Here is a 20,095-nt window from a genome sequence, read left to right as displayed (position 1 = left end):
TAACGATGAATGGCACAGCAGTCGACATGTTTGTTCGTTGTCCTCTAATGTATGGCGGCCGCGCCTAAAATAAAAAAATAAATAAAAAGTGTGGCCGCGCCGCGCGCAGCAGATACGTAGTACGTCACGTGTTACATGGGCAGGTTATAGGTAACGGAGGGAGGGGAATAACAGCGAGCTCATCAGTTGTTTCCTAAAAATAAACATTGTTCACGAGTCCCGCAGCTCGAGTCCGAGTCGAGTCTGAAGTCTTTCAAGGTCGAGTCTCAAGTCGAGTCTGAAGTCACTGTGTGTGCGACTTAAGTCGCACTCGAGTCCGAGTCTCAAACTCGAGTCCCCATCACTGTCACATTGTCAGAATTTTACACGCTCTTGTAGAATATAATTTTGGAAATGATTTCTATAATCAGAATATGATACATTTGACAAAGAATTGATTGGAAGAAATGTTTAAAGCATTTTTCAAACTCATACGTACCAAACACGAATATAAATCCTTAAAGTCGTTCAATAGTTATTAATAAGACATTAATAGTTATTAATAAGCATAATATGTGATTAAAACATGATAGTCTAATGTGTGGGTTACATACATAATCATTAGTTACTCATAAATCCTTTTAAGATGATTTTTGGTGCATATGGAAAAGTCTTTGTGAAGTTCTGTGTAGGACATAGGAAGTCGTGGCCTAATGGTTAGAGAGTCGGACTTGTAATCCGAAGGTTGCGGGTTCGAGTCTCCGGCCGGCAGGAATTGTAGGTGCGGGGAGTGAATGTCCAGCGCTCTCTCCACCCTCAATACCACGACTGAGGTGCCCTTGAGCACCTAACCCCCAACTGCTCCCCGGGCGCTGCAGCATAAAATGGCTGCCCACTGCTCCGGGTGTATGTTCACGGTGTGTGTGTTCACTGCTGTTTGTGTGCACGTTGGAGGGGTTAAATGCAGAGCACGAATTCCGAGTATGGGTCACCATACTTGGCTGAATGTCACTTCACTTCATAGGGACACGTTCTGTGAACAAAGGAATTTCAGTCTGGTCTGTGTCTTCTATGTGGGAGAAAAGTCAGTCTAAGGAAGCTCGTGATTTTTATCGTGGAACACATGCGATGGCCATCTCTTTGACCATCAGTCTTGATTACTTGCACCCAAATTTGACAGTCTCCTTCCTGAGTTGGAATTATCAATAAGTGTTGCTTTTGTTTTAATGTTGCAAGCTGTTCTGTGAAAGAGGTTTGCTGGTTAGGCTTTCTTCAGACGGGCTGGAGCTAGGGATCTGATTTATGACTTCCTGTTGGGCCTCTCTGGAATTTCGGCTCCTCATGTTTCGATGTTCTGATCGAATCTTAAATTTGTCTGATTTGGTCTCTGATATCCTACACTGGTGTGCATAAGAGACTTTTTAATAAAGTTATTATTCCAAACTTTTGACTGGTAATGTAAGTTCGTGAGACTACTAGTGGTAGGTTTGTTTTACAATATTGAAACATAAGAGTGACAGATAAGGGTAACATGAAAATGCCGAGTACGATGTGTCTCAGTTTAGCCTTTTACTGTTGTTGAACGATGATGCAACTTGTCACATTAATACAGAATTTAAAACGGATTCAAACGTGGCTCTAATCCCAGACTTATGATACATTCGTTATGAATAATCTTTTCTTTTGGTCTACATCCATCCAAATTAAAATAGAGAGAAAAAGATCAAATGAGATCTTGTATGCTTTTATCTAAAGTGAGGAACAAAAGCAATTTGTGAAGGAGCCAACAATATTTGTAATATAAAATGCCAGGTTTATTTGACAACTAGATTAGGAAGCACGCTAGAATTTTTAGTTTAATTTTGTACATTAATTTACTGGATTATCCCAAAATAAGCAGTGGTTGTTACAACCACATGGTTGCTAAAATGTGACCCTGGATCACAAAACCAGTCATAAGGGTCATTTTTTTTAAATTGAGATTTATATAAGCTAGGGGTGGTGATGGCGCAGTGGATAAGACACATGCCTTTGGTGTGAGAGACCAGGGTTCGAATCCACTGTGAGACACCAATGTGTCCCTGAGCAAGACACTTAACCCCTAGTTGCTCCAGAGGCGTGCGACCTCTGACATATATAGCAATTGTAAGTCGCTTTGGATAAAAGCGTCAGCTAAATGAATAAATGTAAATGTAAATAAGCTGAATAAATAAGCTTTCCATTGATGTATCATCATGTATTATCAAAGATGGCGCCTGTGAGAGTGGCATGCCGTCTATCGCTCCTTACTACGTCCTATATTTGGCTGTTTTTATGTACTCTCATACCCTTTAACGATGCTGAGTCTTTCGTTTACGATCGTCAGACACTCCTGGACATTCGCAGTTGCTGCGTGGATGTTTTTGACGCGGAATTAGGAAATTTAGCAGACAACACATACAGGAGCGCTTTAAGAGACATTCCAGATTTTCTTCTCCGCTGGCCATTGGATGTTATCCCGAGGAAGCGTCGGAGAAGGCGTGGGAAACGCAGCGGAATAATTGTCAGATTAAAGACCCATCTGCGAGCTGGCTTTTTATTCAGCTCTACGTCTCGGCCACGGATTAAGGATCTGACCCGCTTCGCGGTTTGGGATTTTCCGGTCCCGTCATCTCGTTGTTTTATATGATCTCCCTGCTCCTCCCGATCCTTCGGCTCGACTGCTACAGGATTCTGATTCACGGATTATTATTCGACCTCGCCCTGAGGGAGTAAACACTGCTAATCTTCGTCCTCTGAGGAAAGCCTCGGCTTTACGCAGCACTCTACGCTCTCCAAAAATGGCGCTGATCAACGCACACTCCCTGGTTAATAAGACATTTATTCTCAATGATTTTATCTCGTCTTACAGTTTGGACTTCCTGTTTATCACTGAAACCTGGATGAAGGTAGGAGATCTGAGCACTTATTCAGAACTTGTCCCAACAGACTATTGTTTTTATAATTCTCCCCATCCTGTTGGTAGGGGCGGAGGGTTAGCTGTCATTGCTAAAGAACGTTTTAGATCACGCTGTCAACTGCTACCCTCCATCAACCCCACAAGCTTTGAAGTTCAGCTACTACTACTCGACTGGACTCAACCTATTGTCTTCGCTCTAATATATCGACCACCACATCTGACGAAAGGTTTAATTGAAGAATTTTCTGAGTTTGTAGGGGATCTTATCACTACACATGATCGGATTCTTCTTTTAGGAGATTTTAATGTCCATGTATTCTGTCCTTCAAAACAACTAGCGGCAGAGTTTTTGAATGTCATTGACTCTTTTAATCTGCTGCAATGGGTTAAAAAACCTACACATAATCAAGGTCATACTTTGGACTTAATATTGTCTTTTGGTTTGTCTATAATTGATACTGAAGTGATCGAATCTCCTATTTCTGATCATTTTCCTATCATGTTCAATATGTCTCTCCCTGCAATCCCTCATAAAACTGCCTCTGATATAAGACAAGTCCGAGTTTATTCACCACGATTCTGCGAGGCCTTTACTGAACGCTACAATGAAAACAGTTATTCTGTATCCCTTGAGTTTTTAGTATCTGATCTAGATGTCAAACAACATTTTGAATCTTTACTGTATGGTTGGAGATATTAAATGCTATTGCACCTTATAGGTCTCTAAATCCAAAGCGTAAATCAGAGCCTTGGATAGATCAAGATATTCGTTCCCTGAGACAATCATGTAGGAAAGCAGAAAGAAAATGGAAAAAAGACAAACTGCAAATATCTTTTAATATATTTAAAAACTGTTTATCGTTATACCAGAGAGCTGTTAAGAAAGCCAAGTCTCTCTATTTTTCTAATTGGATCGAGAAACATCATCAAACTCCTAGAGTTCATTTTTCTGTTATAAATTCGGTACTAAATCCTTCTGTACAGACTTTCCAAAATCCTACCAGTGCATTATGTGAAGATTTCTTGAATCATTTTGGGGACAAAATTACTAATCTGAGAGCTCAAATACAAGTGACCAATGATGAAATGATGACGTTAATGAGTCCATCGGCCTCTTGGACCACTTTTAATTCCATCTCCCTGCAATCTTTAAAGGAAGTAATTACAAAACTAAAACCCTCCCCGAGCCCCCATGATATTATACACCCTCGCTATTTGAAGCAAATAATTGACATTGTAGGATCAGGGCTTGTATCTCTACTCAATAAATGTCTGCAATCAGGGTTCATCCCTGATAGTTTAAAAATGGCCACAGTCACCCCTGTGCTAAAGAAACCTTCACTGGATGCTTCTATTTTAGCAAATTTTCGGCCTGTTTCTGTTCTACCTTTCATCTCTAAGGTGATGGAAAAAATTGTCTCTTTACAACTCCAGTTGTTTTTAACTAATAATCACATCTATGAGACTCTTCAATCAGGCTTTAAATCACTGCATAGTACTGAAACTGCCCTTGTAAGTGTTCTTAATGATATTCTAATGGCTACTGATTCTGGTGATTCTGTCATTTTAGTTATGCTGGACCTGTCTTCAGCCTTCGACACTGTTGATCATGCAATTCTCATCTCTCGCTTGGAGTCTTATGTGGGTCTGGGAGGGGCGGTTTTAAATTGGTTCAAATCTTTCCTAACAAATAGAACTTTCTCAGTTAAAATAGGAAATTTCACTTCTTTACGCAAGCTAACCTGTGGTGTACATCAGGGGTCTGTTCTTGCACCTACTCTCTTTTCTCTCTATCTACTTCCCTTGGGGTCCATCTTTAGGAAACACAGCGTTTCTTTCCATTGTTACGCTGATGATATGCAAATCTATCTGCCTTTGACCATGGAAAAAAAGCATGTTTTTAATAGTTTATCAGCGTGTCTGGATGACGTAAAATCATTGGCTCTCAAAAAATGTCCTTTTCCTAAATTCTGATAAATCGGAAGTTATAGTTTTTGGCCCCTCTGAAACTTTAATCTTGAGTTCTTAAATTTTGCTATTTCATCCCAAGTGCGAAATCTGGGTGTGGAAATCGACAACGGCTTGAAATTTGACAGACAAATCAGCTCTGTAGTGGGCTCTAGTTTTTTTGCTGGCTCTCTCTAAAATTAAAACCTTTCTTTCTAACGCCTCTTTAGAGGTTGCTATCCACGCCTTTATTACATCTCGGCTGGATTACTGCAACTCTCTATATTATGGTGTTTCAAAGACTCAAATTTCCCGATTACAAGCCGTTCAAAATGCAGCAGCTAGATTCCTGAAGGGATGTAAATATTTGATCATGTTACACTCCTTTTGAGATCTCTACATTGGCAACCTGTTCAGTATAGAACGGAATACAAAATCTTATTGCTTGTCTATAAATCTTTAAATAATCTTGCACCATCTTATCTGACAGACTCGTACACTCCTAAGCGAGGACTTAGATCGGGAAACAAATTCCTGCTTCAGATTCCCAGAACCCGCTTGGAAAAAAGGGGAAATAGAGCCTTTGAAGTGGCTGGCCCCACTCTGTGGAATAATCTCCCGACCCAAATTAAAATGGCTTCCACTTTATCTGAGTTTAAATCTGCTCTCAAAACTCATTTGTTTGTCTCGGCTTTTAACATGTAATTTGTCCTGTTTTTATTGTCTCTAATTACAATATAGATACACAAATAAGAAACGTAATCAATAATAACTTATTGTACAGCACTTTGGTCGGTCGGCGGCCGTTAGTAAATGTGCTTTAGAAATAAACAGAACTTGAACTTGTATGGTTTGTTAGGATAGGACAATATTTGGCTGAGATACAACTATTTGAAAATCTGGAATCTGAGGGTGCAAAATAATCCAAATATTGAGAAAATCGCCTTTAAAGTTGTCCAAATGAAGTTCTTAGCAATGCATAATAATAATAATCAAAAATAAATTTTTGATAAATTTACAGTAGGAAATTTACTAAATATCTTCATGGAACATGATTTTTACTTAGTATCCTAATTATTTTTGTCATTAAAAGAAAAATAAATCATTTTGACCCATACAATGTATTTTTGGCTATTGCTACAAATATACCCCAGCGACTTAAGACATAATTTTTTATTTAATTTAAAGAAAACAACAATATCAGTATATATATACACACCATTAAGACGACTGCAAAATTACTCATTGTCAGAAATATATTCATATTTCCGACACTCCCATACAGTATGTCACTTTTTCTTTTTTTTTTTTTTATTCATGTCTTACCCAGGGTGAGGTTCTTGGCGGTTATGTCGGAGCAGGGCTGGTAGTACTGCACCAACCAGGCGATGCCCACCACCGCGTACACCAGCTCCACTAGCAGGATGGCTGCAGAGAGGAATAACAATTAATGTCAAGTGCTGATTTAAGGCCTAACCACACGTTTCACTGTCAATTTGCAATGAAACATTGCAACCCAAAAAATCTTGTTACGGTAAGCATCAGTATTATTATTGCTCATTGATTTGGTCAAAACTCAAAGACCCCTTTGGTCAAATGAAAGCCTGTTTCTGCAATGGGATTAAAAAAAACATAAAAAATAACACAATTAAGATTTTTTTCCCCCCCTTGCAATTCTACAATAGCAAGATATAAACTTGATAAAATCTCAAAATTCTGAAAAAAAAAAAAATGTAAACTCAGAATTCTGACAGAAAAAATAAGAATTGCAAGATGTGAATTTGCAATTGCGAGGAAAAAAAATTGTGAGAAACTGTGAGATAAAAATTTGCAACTACCTTTTTTTATATTTTTATTCCGTGGCGGAAACAAAAAAAACTGAATTGTGAATTGCAAGATATGAACTCAGAATTCAGGAAAAAAAAAAATTAAAATTTTCAAGATATAAATTTGCAATTCTGGAAAAACGGTCTGAATTGTACGATACAAACTGCCATTCGAAGAAACAAAATCAGAATTTTTTAATTAAAAGTCCAAATTACATTTTTTTTCTTCTGTGCTGGAAGCAAGCTTCTATAAACTTCTAATCCACATGTGTGTGTGTCAGAAAAAGCACAAAAGCACACAATCACTGTAGAAAATAATCCACTTCAATTAGATTGATCAGTTTTTGTCCATAGTTTGTCCATAGACCTTTTTCACATTTCCGGGTTTCTCAGCAGTGGAAGTTGTCATAGTTGGGTTAACTTCAAGAGCAGTGAAGGGGAGAGTACCATAAATATACTTTCTCCATTCCCATTTACATTTAGTTATTTAGCAGACACTTTTATCCAAAGTGACTTGCAAATGAGGAGAATGGAAGATTTGCTCAAATAGCAAAAGAAAAACTCCACAATAGTGTTTTCACGTCTTTCAATCAAAAGAAAAAAAAATGAGAGAGACTGATAACGAAAGTCAAAATAGAGAACGATGTCAAATTTACAGTCCCTCCTATAAACGCTGCATTAGAAACACCCTTGCATTAGTATTAACTAGTTTTTTTGTAATTTGATGCAAAGGTGATATAATAAAAAAATAGCATTATAAATGTACATACATTTAAAATAAAATAATAAAAAAATTAAAATTGAGGATTTACGATGCTGATGACCGTTGAAATGCATCATCACAGTCTTGTGAAAAGGGTCCATTCATTGCAATGCATTCTGGGATTGCTTTCACCACAAATAATACTTGCAATGCTGCCTTAAAATTTGGAATAGCATTTGCTTCAGAAGCATGTCTATGATGGATCCCTATAGTTAACGGAGTTGACATATGAGATTGCATGTATTGAGAGAACTAATGAAAGTTTTTCATGCTTGTTTTTATAAATGTGCAAGTGTGTGTGTCTTACCCAGCCGTATATACAGCACGTACTGCACTGCCTCTCTGGGTTGTGTATACAGGATGCTGCCTCTCATGCTCAGCCACATGATGGCACTCTCGCAGATCAGACAGCTGACCAGGATGCCGAGGTAACCGCGACCGTGATCCACCAGCGTAACCGAGCATGATTGCTCTGAACTGTACGGCAGCCCAAAGAGAACCACGGACAGAACCACGAGCCTGCCAAAAGAGCACAGTCACAGCATCACATGAACACACATCTCAGAAATCTGACATTTATGACAAGATGTGTGTTACAATGATTTCAAACATACAAATGAACCCGTTGGGAAATTTCATTTTTCACATTTCTTTTCCACTTGCCAACAAAAATTGTTAGTTTAGTTTATAAAGAGCCAAATATTATGTCATGCAATCGATACTTTATCTGCGTACTTAATTATTCTTGTGCTAACACAGAGAAAAATCTAGTTTGGTTCCACGAGTCACCTCAAAATGAGTGTAATTTTTGTTCTTTATTAGCAGTTGATAAAATGTGTATGAAATAAACAGAACTGTTAATAACAATCACAACTTATGTTGGTCAGTACCAACAATTTAAAATTAAAATAGAAATCTAGAGTTTTATTATGATATTTATGCTGAAACATAAGCAGAATGGATCTGTGTGCAAATGTTAAACCACTTCTTATGTAAACTCAAACCAGGGCTCTGAACCGGTTCAAGGAACGAAAACGAAAGCCTCACTGTACTGTTATTGCCGATGTGAAGGGGATGATGTTTTACGTCGATGAAAGTAAAAGCCAATAAATAATATTTTAGTATATGTCGAGAATATGGCAACATTTGGATTCGTGCCGAGTGAAAGAGGTAGACATCAGTTTCACCTTTAATTTGTTTTTGGAATGACGTTTTTATAGCCTTTATAGCCTGACGTTTTATGCCTTAAGTTTAGAGGATTTGTTGTGGAGAAAAACTAATAACTGTGTTTATAATGTTAAACATTTTTTGATTTACTGGCATTTTAGCCTGCATCATTTCTGAATAATAGCCTAATAAAATGCGACGCGGCTTAGCCTTTGTTTTGTTTTTTTCCCTCAAAATTTCCCGCAATTTTATACAAGTAGCGTTATTTTTTTTTAAACAATTTGCAGCAAACATTTTTAAATATCTTTAAAAAAATACTTTAATGTCTTTAAAGCATTAATAGATTTTTTTCTTTTGTTTAGTAGCCTACATTTAGAAATTTTAAAATCTAGATAAGATGATGCTGTATTGGCTGTGACTAAGCGCAGCGGTTTAAGATACCATCTCTTTCTGTGTTTTTTTTCCTCTTTCTTTTTCTTTTTGTGTAAAGAAAACACTGTACTTTATTATTATTATTATTATTATTATTATAGGCAAAGACAATTTAAAAAAAAACGATAATCGTTATTTTTTCTACTCGAACCGGTTTCGGAACGGTAATAATACAGAGGAACGCAGGAACGGAAACGTTAAAATATCGATTCTGCTCGGAGTGAACCGATTGACTTTTTCCTGCTCTAAACTGTTGTATTGATTAAACTAAATGTCATCTATTTACATAAGCATTGGTTTAAGAATATAAACACACACACACATTCATACATATAGTCATGGCCAAAAATATCGGTACCCTTGGTAAATATGATCAAAGAAGGCTGTGAAAATTAATCTGCGTTGTTGATCCTTTTGATCTTTGAAAAAAAAAAAAATCACAAAAATCTAACCTTTCATTGGATAATAAGAATTTAAAATGGCGGGAAATCTCATTATGAAATAAATGTTTTTTCTAAAATACACGTTGGACACAATTATTGGCACTCCAAGAAATTCTTATGAGTAAAATATCTCTGAAGTATATTCCCATTCATATTCACAATTTTGAGCACTCCAGGGTGATTATGAACATGAAATTATCCAGCCATGGCTTCCTGTTTCACATAAATATAAATAGGAGGGAAAACAAAGCCCAAATTCCCTTAATCATCCATCACAATGAGAAAAACCAACGAATATATTTCTGATGTGCAGCAAAAGATACTTGAGCTTCACAAATTAGTGAAGTGGCTTTAAGAAAAGAGCTAGAGCAGTGAAAATTCCCATTTCCACCATCAGGGCAATAATTAAGAATTTCCAATCAACAGAAAATGTTATGAAACTGCCTGGAAGAGGACGTGTGTCTATATCGTCCTGATGCACAGTGAGAAGGAGAGTTTGAGTGGCTAAAGACTCTCCAAGGATCACAGCTAGAGAACTGCAGAAAAGAGTTGAGTCTTGGGGTCAGAAAACCATCAAACAGCACCTACATCACCACATGTTGTTTGGGAGGGTTTCAAGAAAAATTCTCCTAGCTCATCCAAAAACAAACTCAAGCATATTCAGTTATCAGACATGACTGGAACTTCAAATGAAAAAGGTAAAAAAATTAGCTTTTTAGCAGCAAACACTCAAGATGGGTTTGGTGAACACAGGGATAAAAAGTACCCCATGTGTACAATGAAATATACTGCTGTATTTTTGATGTTGTGGGCCTATATTTCTGCTGGAGGTCCTGGACATCTTGTTTAGACGCATGGCATCATGGATTCTATCAAATACCAACAGATAAAAAATCAATAAGTGTCTGACTCTGTTAGAAATCTTATAATGCGCCATGTTTGGATCTTCCAACCGTACAATAATCCAAACACAAACCTCAAAAACAACACAAAAATGGGTCACTGAGCACAAAACCAAGCTTCTGCTGGCCATTCCAGTCCTCTGACCTGAACCCTGTAGAAAATGAGTGAGGTGAACTGAAGAGAAGAAGCACCGTAATGGAGCTGTGAATCTGAAGGATCTGGAGTGATTCTGGATGAAGGAATGGTCTCTGATCTCTTGTCAGGTGTTCTCTAACCTCATCAGGCATTATAGGAGAACATTTAGAGCTGTTAAACTGGCAAATGGAGGTTTCAAAAAGTATTGAATAAAAGGGTGCCGTTAATTGTGGCCGATGTGTATTTGAGAAAAACATTTATTTCATAAAGATATTTCCCCCCATTTTAAATTCTTATTATCCAATGAAAGACTAGATTTTTGTGATTTTTTTTAAATAAAAGATCAAAAGGATTAACAATGCAGATTTTCACAGCCTTCTTTGATCATATTTACCAAGTGTGCTGATATTTTTGGCCATGACTGTGTATATGTATATATATAGCACTGTTCTTCAGAAAAATCCTCCAGGTCCTGCAGAATCCTGATGTTCCTGAAGGAAACACGATGCATTAAGAGCCGGGGGTGAAAACTTTTTGAATTTGAAGATCAAGGTAAATTGTACTTCATTTGTCTTCCAGGAAACATGCAAGTATCTTCTGTCGCGTCAGAAGGGCAGTACTAAATGGGAAAATATGATATTTCAACAAAATAAGAAAAATTTGGACATCTTCATCCTGTTCAAAAGTTTTCACCCCCCGGCTCTTAATGCATCGTGTTTCCTTCAGGAGCATCAGTGAATGTTTGAACCTTTTTTAATTGTTGTGTTTGAGTCCCTCAATCATCCTCAGTGTGAAAAGGTGGATCTCAAAATCATACAGTTACTGCTGGAAAGGGTTCAAATATGCAAAAGATGCTGGAAAACTGAAGATTCTGCAGGACCTGGAGGATTTTTTCTGAAGAACAGTGCTCAGTTTAATTGTTCAGAACAAACAAGGGACTCATGAACAACCATCACAAAACAAAAAAACAGTCGTAGATCATCCAGGTAACCACACACAGTATTAAGAACCAAGGGTTCCCAAACTTTTGAATGTGGTTATTTTAATAATTTCAGCTATTTTTTGTCTTGTGGACTACATGTAAACATCTTTTATGGAAAATATCTTACTCAGGACAGTACTAAATAAAAAATAACATGCATTTTGTATGATCTCTCTTATTTTGGTAAAATTATCCACATTTTCACAGATTCTGCAAGGGGTTCCCAAACTTTCGCATGCCACTGTATATATATATATATATATATATATATATATATATATATTCACACATATATACACAGTGCCTTGCGAATGGTATGTGTATATACACAGTGCCTTGCGAATGAAGTGCCCCTTCATTTTTTTCACATTTATGTTGCTGCCTTATGTTAAACTGCTTTAAATTATTTTTTCCCACATCAATCTACACTCCATACACTATTATGGTAAAGCAAAAAAAAAAAAAAAGTTTTTTAACATCTTTGCAAATTTATTAAAAATAAAACACTTTAATGATTCCATTGCATAAGTACTCATACCCTTATCTGGGACAGTTGGAATTTAGCTCAGGAGCATTCATACTGCTTGTAGGTGTTACTAGACTTTGAGTGAAGGTAACCTGTGGCAAATTCAATTGAATGGGTATGATTTGGAAAGGCACACACGTCTTAATAAAACGTCCAACAGCTGATAATGCATATCAGAGCAAAAACCAAGCCCTGGGGTCAAAAGAACAATCTGTAGAGCTCAGAAACAGGTTTGCGTCAAGCCACACATCTGGGGAAGAGTTCAGAAAAACATTCTGCTTCATTGAAGAGTCACAGAAGCATGTAGTCTCTGTTACCCTTAATGGAAGAAGTTTGAAACAACCAGGATTCTTCTTAGAGCTGGCCTCCTGGCCAAACTGAGCAATTGATGGAGAAGGGCTTTGGTTAAAGTGGTGACCAAGAACCTGATGGTCACTCTAGTTGAGCTCCATGATCATATGTGGAGATAGGATAAATCTACAGAAGGACAAACATCACTGCAACACTCCACCGATCTGGGCTTTATGGCGGTGTGGCCAAACTCAATCTTCTCCTCAGTGAAGACAAAAGAAAACACACTTGGAATTTACAAAAAAGCACCTAAAGGACCCTCAGACTCTGAGAAACAAGAATCTCGCCCGATAGCCCAACGTCCCTGGGCTATTGTGTTTTCCAGTCGGGCTACCAAAATGTATCACTGCCCTGCCCGACGGGCTACCTTAAATACAGGGCTCCCACGCAGTGTTCCCTCTAAGCTGAGCGCACGCGCGACCGCGCTCATCTTCCACCGCGGCCGCGCAGAAGAAATAATGTGCCTTGCGCACACAAAAATGAGTTGGGAAGCCATTTGATTGAATGCCGCCAGTAAAAGGGAAAGAATAGCAATGCTTGGGCAAACCGCTATAGAGCTGATGTCACGACAGAGTTAGAACCGGTGAATGCGGTTTACAGGTTTCATAGAAAGAGAACGATATGCACCAAATGAGTCGCCGTAGAAACTGAATACTTCAATGGTTGCGGTGCGCTCAACACGAGAGACAACGCAAACGCAATGACATGTGAAATAAAACATCCTCATATATTAAAGAAGAGTGGCTTGATTAAGTGCTGGAAATAACGGAGGATGGGCAAAGAATGGTAACAAAACTCTGAACCATGTACAGTCACACACAAGAGTATTGTACAAACTGTACTTCATATCGATGTTTAGACCGCTATAGAAGAATTCATATGTTCACTTTTGTTTATATTTAAATTACAGATCTCAGCTTAAGTTTTGCTTCAGTTTGTATTCTATTCTATCAGTTTAAATAGTTTGTTTTGATAATATATTATGTTAGGGCTATATTATAAACCTGATAAATAATTGACCTTGTTTTTGAGTCTTTGACTTTGAGTCTCTTTGAGTCTCATCAAGGCAGTATTCATTTAAAAAATATAGTAACAATCAGTGATATAGTGAAATATTATTGTAATTTCTAATATTGGTTTCCTATTTGAATACCTATACTATAAAACAGCATTTATTCCTGTGATCAAAGCTGTATTTTCAGCACCATTACTCCAGTCTTCAATGTCCCATGATCCTTCAGAAATCATTCTAATTAGGGGTTCGTGCACGTAGTGCAGAAACCCTATTGTATTTGTTAAGATTTTTATTATTATTATTAGGGGTTCGTGCACGTAGTGCAGAAACCCTATTGTATTTGTTAAGATTTTTATTATTATTATTAGGGGTTCGTGCACGTAGTGCAGAAACCCTATTGTATTTGTTAAGATTTTTAGGGGTTCGTGCACGTAGTGCAGAAACCCTATTGTATTTGTTAAGATTTTTATTATTATTATTATTATTATTATTATTCTGCCTTAAAACGAATCGTGCAGCCCAAACCGTAAGGGCTAGAGAGCTGAAACTTGGTCAGAAGGTAGTAGTCTTGCTCGCTACTCAGATACAAAGAATCGGCCAAATCGGCCAAACGGGGGCGCTACAGCGCAAAAACCTAAAATTTCAGACATTTTTGGCCCACAGTCGTAAACCGTGTGTCGTAGACTCAAAAACTTTACATCGTTGCAATCCTTGGGATAGCCCGAACAAAAGTGGAGTCCGAAATTTTTGAGCTGCGACGCTTCCTTCTTGCCCTAAAATTGACCTATATCCCAGACCTACTTTTGCGAACTAGTCCTAGGTTTTTCGCCTGATCGGAACCAAACCAGTGCAGAAATATTCTGTGGACACTGAATATCAATAATTATCAAAAAAAAGTTGCAATTTTGATTTTCGGGCGATACAGTACTCCAATTAGCGTCTATGCTAACGTTAGCCAAATGTTGTTGGAAGTATAGCTCTGGAACGGAATGAGCTATATTCACCAAACTCGGTACAAGTATGTACGAGCTCAATCTTTGGTCAAATAAAAAAAATTGCGAAGCTCTGCCACTTAGGGGCGCTATAAGACAGAAAAAACATATAAATGGTTATAACTAGGCAACCGTTGGTCCGATCGGCTTCAAAATTGGTATGCAGCATCTTGGTCCAAAGGGGCACAAGTGTATATGAGGACATTCACGTATCTCAAAAAACATGGCCGCCATTGGCCAAAACATTTCAAGCACCAATTAGACAAGGTTAACGGAGGTCGATCGGAACAAAACTCGGTGGGCATGTTCGACTCATGGCCCTAAAGGTCTGTAAGAATTTTGAAAGAAATCGGCCACAAGTTGGCGCTAACGAGATTTTTGGCTCTGTAATCACGTGGTGTTTTACATATCCACACATAATGCATATCATCTGATAGATCTCCTCATAATGAACAACTTTTCCTCTTGGACCAAAGCTGTCAATCAAATCGTTCATTAATTATTCAGAAATATGTCTAAAACCTACTTTTGCGAACTAGTCTCTGGTTTTTCACTCAATTTCGATCAAACCACTGCAGTAATAATCTCTGGACTCTCTAGATCAATAGTTATCGAAAAAATGTTGAATTTTGTCCTTTGGTTAGCCATAATTGGCTAATTTCAAAAAAGAGGTGTGGCCACACATACCCAACAGCCTATAAAACCTAAACGAAAACTTGAAACTTTACGAAAGTTGGTGAAAACATGTGTCACATGACTGTGAACAAGCAAGAAAAGTTTCATCAAGATCGGACCATAGGTGGCGCTATAACAGTCAGAAAAGCCATCAAAAACACAATATTTCAACTGTACATGAAATTAACTGTAAAAAAAAACATCTTAGATATTCACAAATACATAAGTCATTCATACCACATGATAGATCTCATCATTCTGAACAACTTTGTCTCTAGGATCATTTCTGTCAATCAAACTGTTATTTGACTATTCGCAATTAGGTTCAAAACATACTTTGGTGAACTAGTCGTAGGTTTTTCACCCAATCGCAACCAAACTACTGCCGAAATGTTCTCTGTCTAGGGCTTATTAATAATTATCAAAAAAATCTTTGAAACATCCACTCACTTTTGTAATGGGGCCCAAAAACTTTTAAAAGTCGAGGACCTATTTTACGTAAAATGCTATAACTCGTGAACGAAATGAGATATCTTCACCAAACTTGGTACATATATATAGCAATAGGAACTTTGGTCAAAAAACAAAAAATACCACTGATCTGCCACTTGGTGGCGCTATAAGATCGAAAAAACTGTAACTGGGTAACCGTTAGTCCGATCGACTTGAAACTTGGTATGCTGTGTCTTTGTCCGACGTGGCTGAAAAATCTATGAGGACATTCGCGTATCTAAAAAAACATGGCCGCCATCGGCCATTAAAATTTGAGCACTTATTAGACAAGGTTAACGGAGGTCGATCGGAATGAAACTCGGTGGGCATGTTTGACTCATGACTCCAAAGGTCTGTAAGAATTTTGAAAGAAATCGGCCACAAGTTGGCGCTAACGAGATTTTTGGCCTAGTGATCACGTGGTGTTTTACATATCCACAAATAATGCATATCATATGATAGATCTCCTCATTCTGAACAACTTTGCCTCTTGGACCAAAGATGTCAATCAAATCGTTCATTAATTATTCAGAAATATGTCTAAAACCTACTTTTGCGAACTATAGTCTCTGGTTTTTTGGTCAATCTCGTTCAAACCACTGCTGTAATAATCTCTGGACTCTCTAGATCAATAGTTATCGAAAAAATGTTGAATTTTGTCCTTTGGTTAGCTATAATTGGCTCATTTAAAAAAGGACACGTGGCCACAAAAACCCAACAGCCTATAAAATGTAAACAAAAACTTGAAACTTTACGAATGTTGGTGAAAACATGTGACACATGACCGTTAACAAGCATGAAAAGTTTCATGGAGATCAGACCATAGGTGGTGCTTTAACAGTGAAAAAGGGCTTCTGAAACAGTATTTCTAAGGGAAATGACCTCAAATTGCAATACAATATTAATAACATTCACTTATACACTACATCTTCATATCATCTGATAGATCTCCTCATTCTGAACAACTTTGCCTCTTGGACTAATGCTGTCAATCAAATCGTTCATTAATTATTTACAAATGTGTTAGAAACCTACTTTTGCTAACTTGTCTCTGTTTTTTTGCTCAATCTCGATCAAACCACAGCAGTGATGTTCTCTGGAGTCTCTGGATCAATAATTATCAAAAAATGTTTATAATTTAAGAGAGACTGGGCCAAAAATAACACTATAATAGTTATAAAGCTTAAAAACACAGTGTTGTATGAGAAATTGGCATTTATAACCACTAGATGGCAGCGGAAGACCACTAATGGCCTTATTAAGCTGTAAAACAGCACTGTTCAATGGTTACTGAAGGATTCAAGTTAAAACATTATAAAATCACTGTTATAACATTTTAAACCTCATTGAGTCAAAGTTTACCATTTTGTTCATACAGACATATCAGTTTTTATAATTTTGCCAGATTATGATTACAGTGAAACCTGAAAATGACATCTAAACTCTTAAAAACTGAATAAGTGCAATAGGCTTTGTTACCTATCACTTATTTGAAATATCTGCATCTGCAACAAAATGTGTGTGCATGTATGTCTGTGTATGAGTGTTTCTGTGTGTGTGTGTGTGTGTATACAAGTGTTTTTCTGTGTGTGTGTGTGTATACAAGTGTGTTTGTGTGTGTGTGTGTGTGTGTGTGTATACAAGTGTGTTTGTTTGTGTGTGTGTGTGTGTGTGTGTGTGTGTATGTGTGTAAGCAGGCTTTATGATTGTTATTGTGATGGTTTGATCATTTCTATGTGTGTGTGCATGTGTGTTTTTGTGTGTATGTAAATATGCTTATAGAGTATTAATAGGCTAGTTTAATAATTTTGAGATTGATATTATTTTGAAAAACATGCTTTTGTCAACTAGCTTTCAGTTTTTAACTCAAAATCAATCAAATCATTGCAGTGCTGTTCTTTAGACTCTCTAGGTCAATAATTATCAAAAAAATGTGATAATTTAACAGAGACTGGGCAAAAAATAACACTATTACAGTTAAAAAGCTCAAAAACACAGTGTTGTTTGAGAAATAGGCATTTATAACCACTAGATGGCAGCGTAAGACCACTAATGGGCTTATTAAACTCTTAAACAGTACTGTTCATAAGTTGCTTATGGAGATGCTATAAAATCACAGTTATAACATTTTAAACCTCATTGAGTCAAAGTTTACCATTTTGTTCATACAGACATATCAGTTTTTATAATTTTGCCAGATTATGATTACAGTGGAACCTGAAAATGACATCTAAACTCTTAAAAAGCGAATAGGTGCAATAGGCTTTGTTACCTATCACTTATTTAAAATAACTGCAACAAAATGTGTGTGCATGTATGTCCGTGTATGAGTGTTTCTGTGTGTGTTTGTATGTGTGAGTGTGTGTGTAAGCAGGCTTAATAATTATTACTGTGACCGTTTGACCATTTCATTTAAATGTGTGTGTGTGTGTGTGTGTGTGTGAATATGTTCATAGAGTATTAATAGGCCAGTTTAATCATTTAATTTCAGTGTGTGTGCATGAGTGTTGTGTGTCTGTGAGCCTGCTCTCCATTCTGGATGTTTTTAACTGTCAGCCATACATCCAGGTTGGCCAACCTTAAAGGGTGTCAATTTCACGAACCCCGGTTAATCGCTGCTTGCAGCTATATTTATTATTATTATTATTATTATTCTGCCTTAAAACGAATCGTGCAGCCCAAACCGTAAGGGCTAGAGAGCTGAAACTTGGTCAGAAGGTAGTAGTCTTGCTCGCTACTCAGATACAAAGAATCGGCCAAATCGGCCAAACGGGGGCGCTACAGCGCAAAAACCTAAAATTTCAGACATTTTTGGCCCACAGTCGTAAACCGTGTGTCGTAGACTCAAAAACTTTACATCGTTGCAATCCTTGGGTTAGCCCGAACAAAAGTGGAGTCCGAAATTTTTGAGCTGCGACGCTTCCTTCTTGCCCTAAAATTGACCTATATCCCAGACCTACTTTTGCGAACTAGTCCTAGGTTTTTCGCCTGATCGGAACCAAACCAGTGCAGAAATATTCTGTGGACACTGAATATCAATAATTATCAAAAAAAAGTTGCAATTTTGATTTTCGGGCGATACAGTACTCCAATTAGCGTCTATGCTAACGTTAGCCAAATGTTGTTGGAAGTATAGCTCTGGAACGGAATGAGCTATATTCACCAAACTCGGTACAAGTATGTACGAGCTCAATCTTTGGTCAAATAAAAAAAATTGCGAAGCTCTGCCACTTAGGGGCGCTATAAGACAGAAAAAACATATAAATGGTTATAACTAGGCAACCGTTGGTCCGATCGGCTTCAAAATTGGTATGCAGCATCTTGGTCCAAAGGGGCACAAGTGTATATGAGGACATTCACGTATCTCAAAAAACATGGCCGCCATTGGCCAAAACATTTCAAGCACCAATTAGACAAGGTTAACGGAGGTCGATCGGAACAAAACTCGGTGGGCATGTTCGACTCATGGCCCTAAAGGTCTGTAAGAATTTTGAAAGAAATCGGCCACAAGTTGGCGCTAACGAGATTTTTGGCTCTGTAATCACGTGGTGTTTTACATATCCACACATAATGCATATCATCTGATAGATCTCCTCATAATGAACAACTTTTCCTCTTGGACCAAAGCTGTTAATCAAATCGTTCATTAATTATTCAGAAATATGTCTAAAACCTACTTTTGCGAACTAGTCTCTGGTTTTTCACTCAATTTCGATCAAACCACTGCAGTAATAATCTCTGGACTCTCTAGATCAATAGTTATCGAAAAAATGTTGAATTTTGTCCTTTGGTTAGCCATAATTGGCTAATTTCAAAAAAGAGGTGTGGCCACACATACCCAACAGCCTATAAAACCTAAACGAAAACTTGAAACTTTACGAAAGTTGGTGAAAACATGTGTCACATGACTGTGAACAAGCAAGAAAAGTTTCATCAAGATCGGACCATAGGTGGCGCTATAACAGTCAGAAAAGCCATCAAAAACACAATATTTCAACTGTACATGAAATTAACTGTAAAAAAAACATCTTAGATATTCACAAATACATAAGTCATTCATATCACATGATAGATCTCATCATTCTGAACAACTTTGTCTCTAGGATCATTTCTGTCAATCAAACTGTTATTTAATTATTTGCAATTAGGTTTAAAACCTACTTTGGTGAACTAGTCGTAGGTTTTTCACCCAATCGCAACCAAACTACTGCCGAAATGTTCTCTGTCTAGGGCTTATTAATAATTATCAAAAAAATCTTTGAAACGTCCACTCATTTTTGTAATGGGGCCCAAAAACATTTAAAAGTCGAGGACCTATTTTACGAAAAATGCTATAACTCGTGAACGAAATGAGATATCTTCACCAAACTTGGTACATATATATAGCAATAGGAACTTTGGTCAAAAAACAAAAAATACCACTGATCTGCCACTTGGTGGCGCTATAAGATCGAAAAAACTGTAACTGGGTAACCGTTGGTCCGATCGACTTGAAACTTGGTACGCAGTGTCTTTGTCCGACGTGGCTG

The 20,095-nt window shown here is 37.3% G+C and overlaps 1 protein-coding gene across 3 annotated transcripts in view; it reads right to left on the bottom strand.

The window, feature by feature from the left end:
• Positions 1-20,095, bottom strand: part of LOC306858792 (diacylglycerol lipase-alpha-like) — a 117,414-nt gene that overhangs the window by 27,356 nt on the left and 69,963 nt on the right. For all 3 annotated transcript variants that reach the window (XM_079399516.1, XM_079399517.1, XM_079399518.1), the window contains exons 3-4: positions 7,761-7,972; positions 6,191-6,292 (exon numbers count right to left, since the gene is read on the bottom strand). In XM_079399516.1, the coding sequence (XP_079255642.1) occupies positions 6,191-6,292; positions 7,761-7,972 (314 nt within the window). The remainder of the gene's footprint in view (positions 1-6,190; positions 6,293-7,760; positions 7,973-20,095) is intronic.

The sequence above is a fragment of the Barbus barbus genome (assembly GCF_936440315.1).
Source record: "Barbus barbus genome assembly, chromosome: 1".
NCBI classification, from domain to species: Eukaryota; Metazoa; Chordata; class Actinopteri; order Cypriniformes; family Cyprinidae; genus Barbus; species Barbus barbus.
This window is presented reverse-complemented; position numbering and strand designations above follow the sequence as displayed.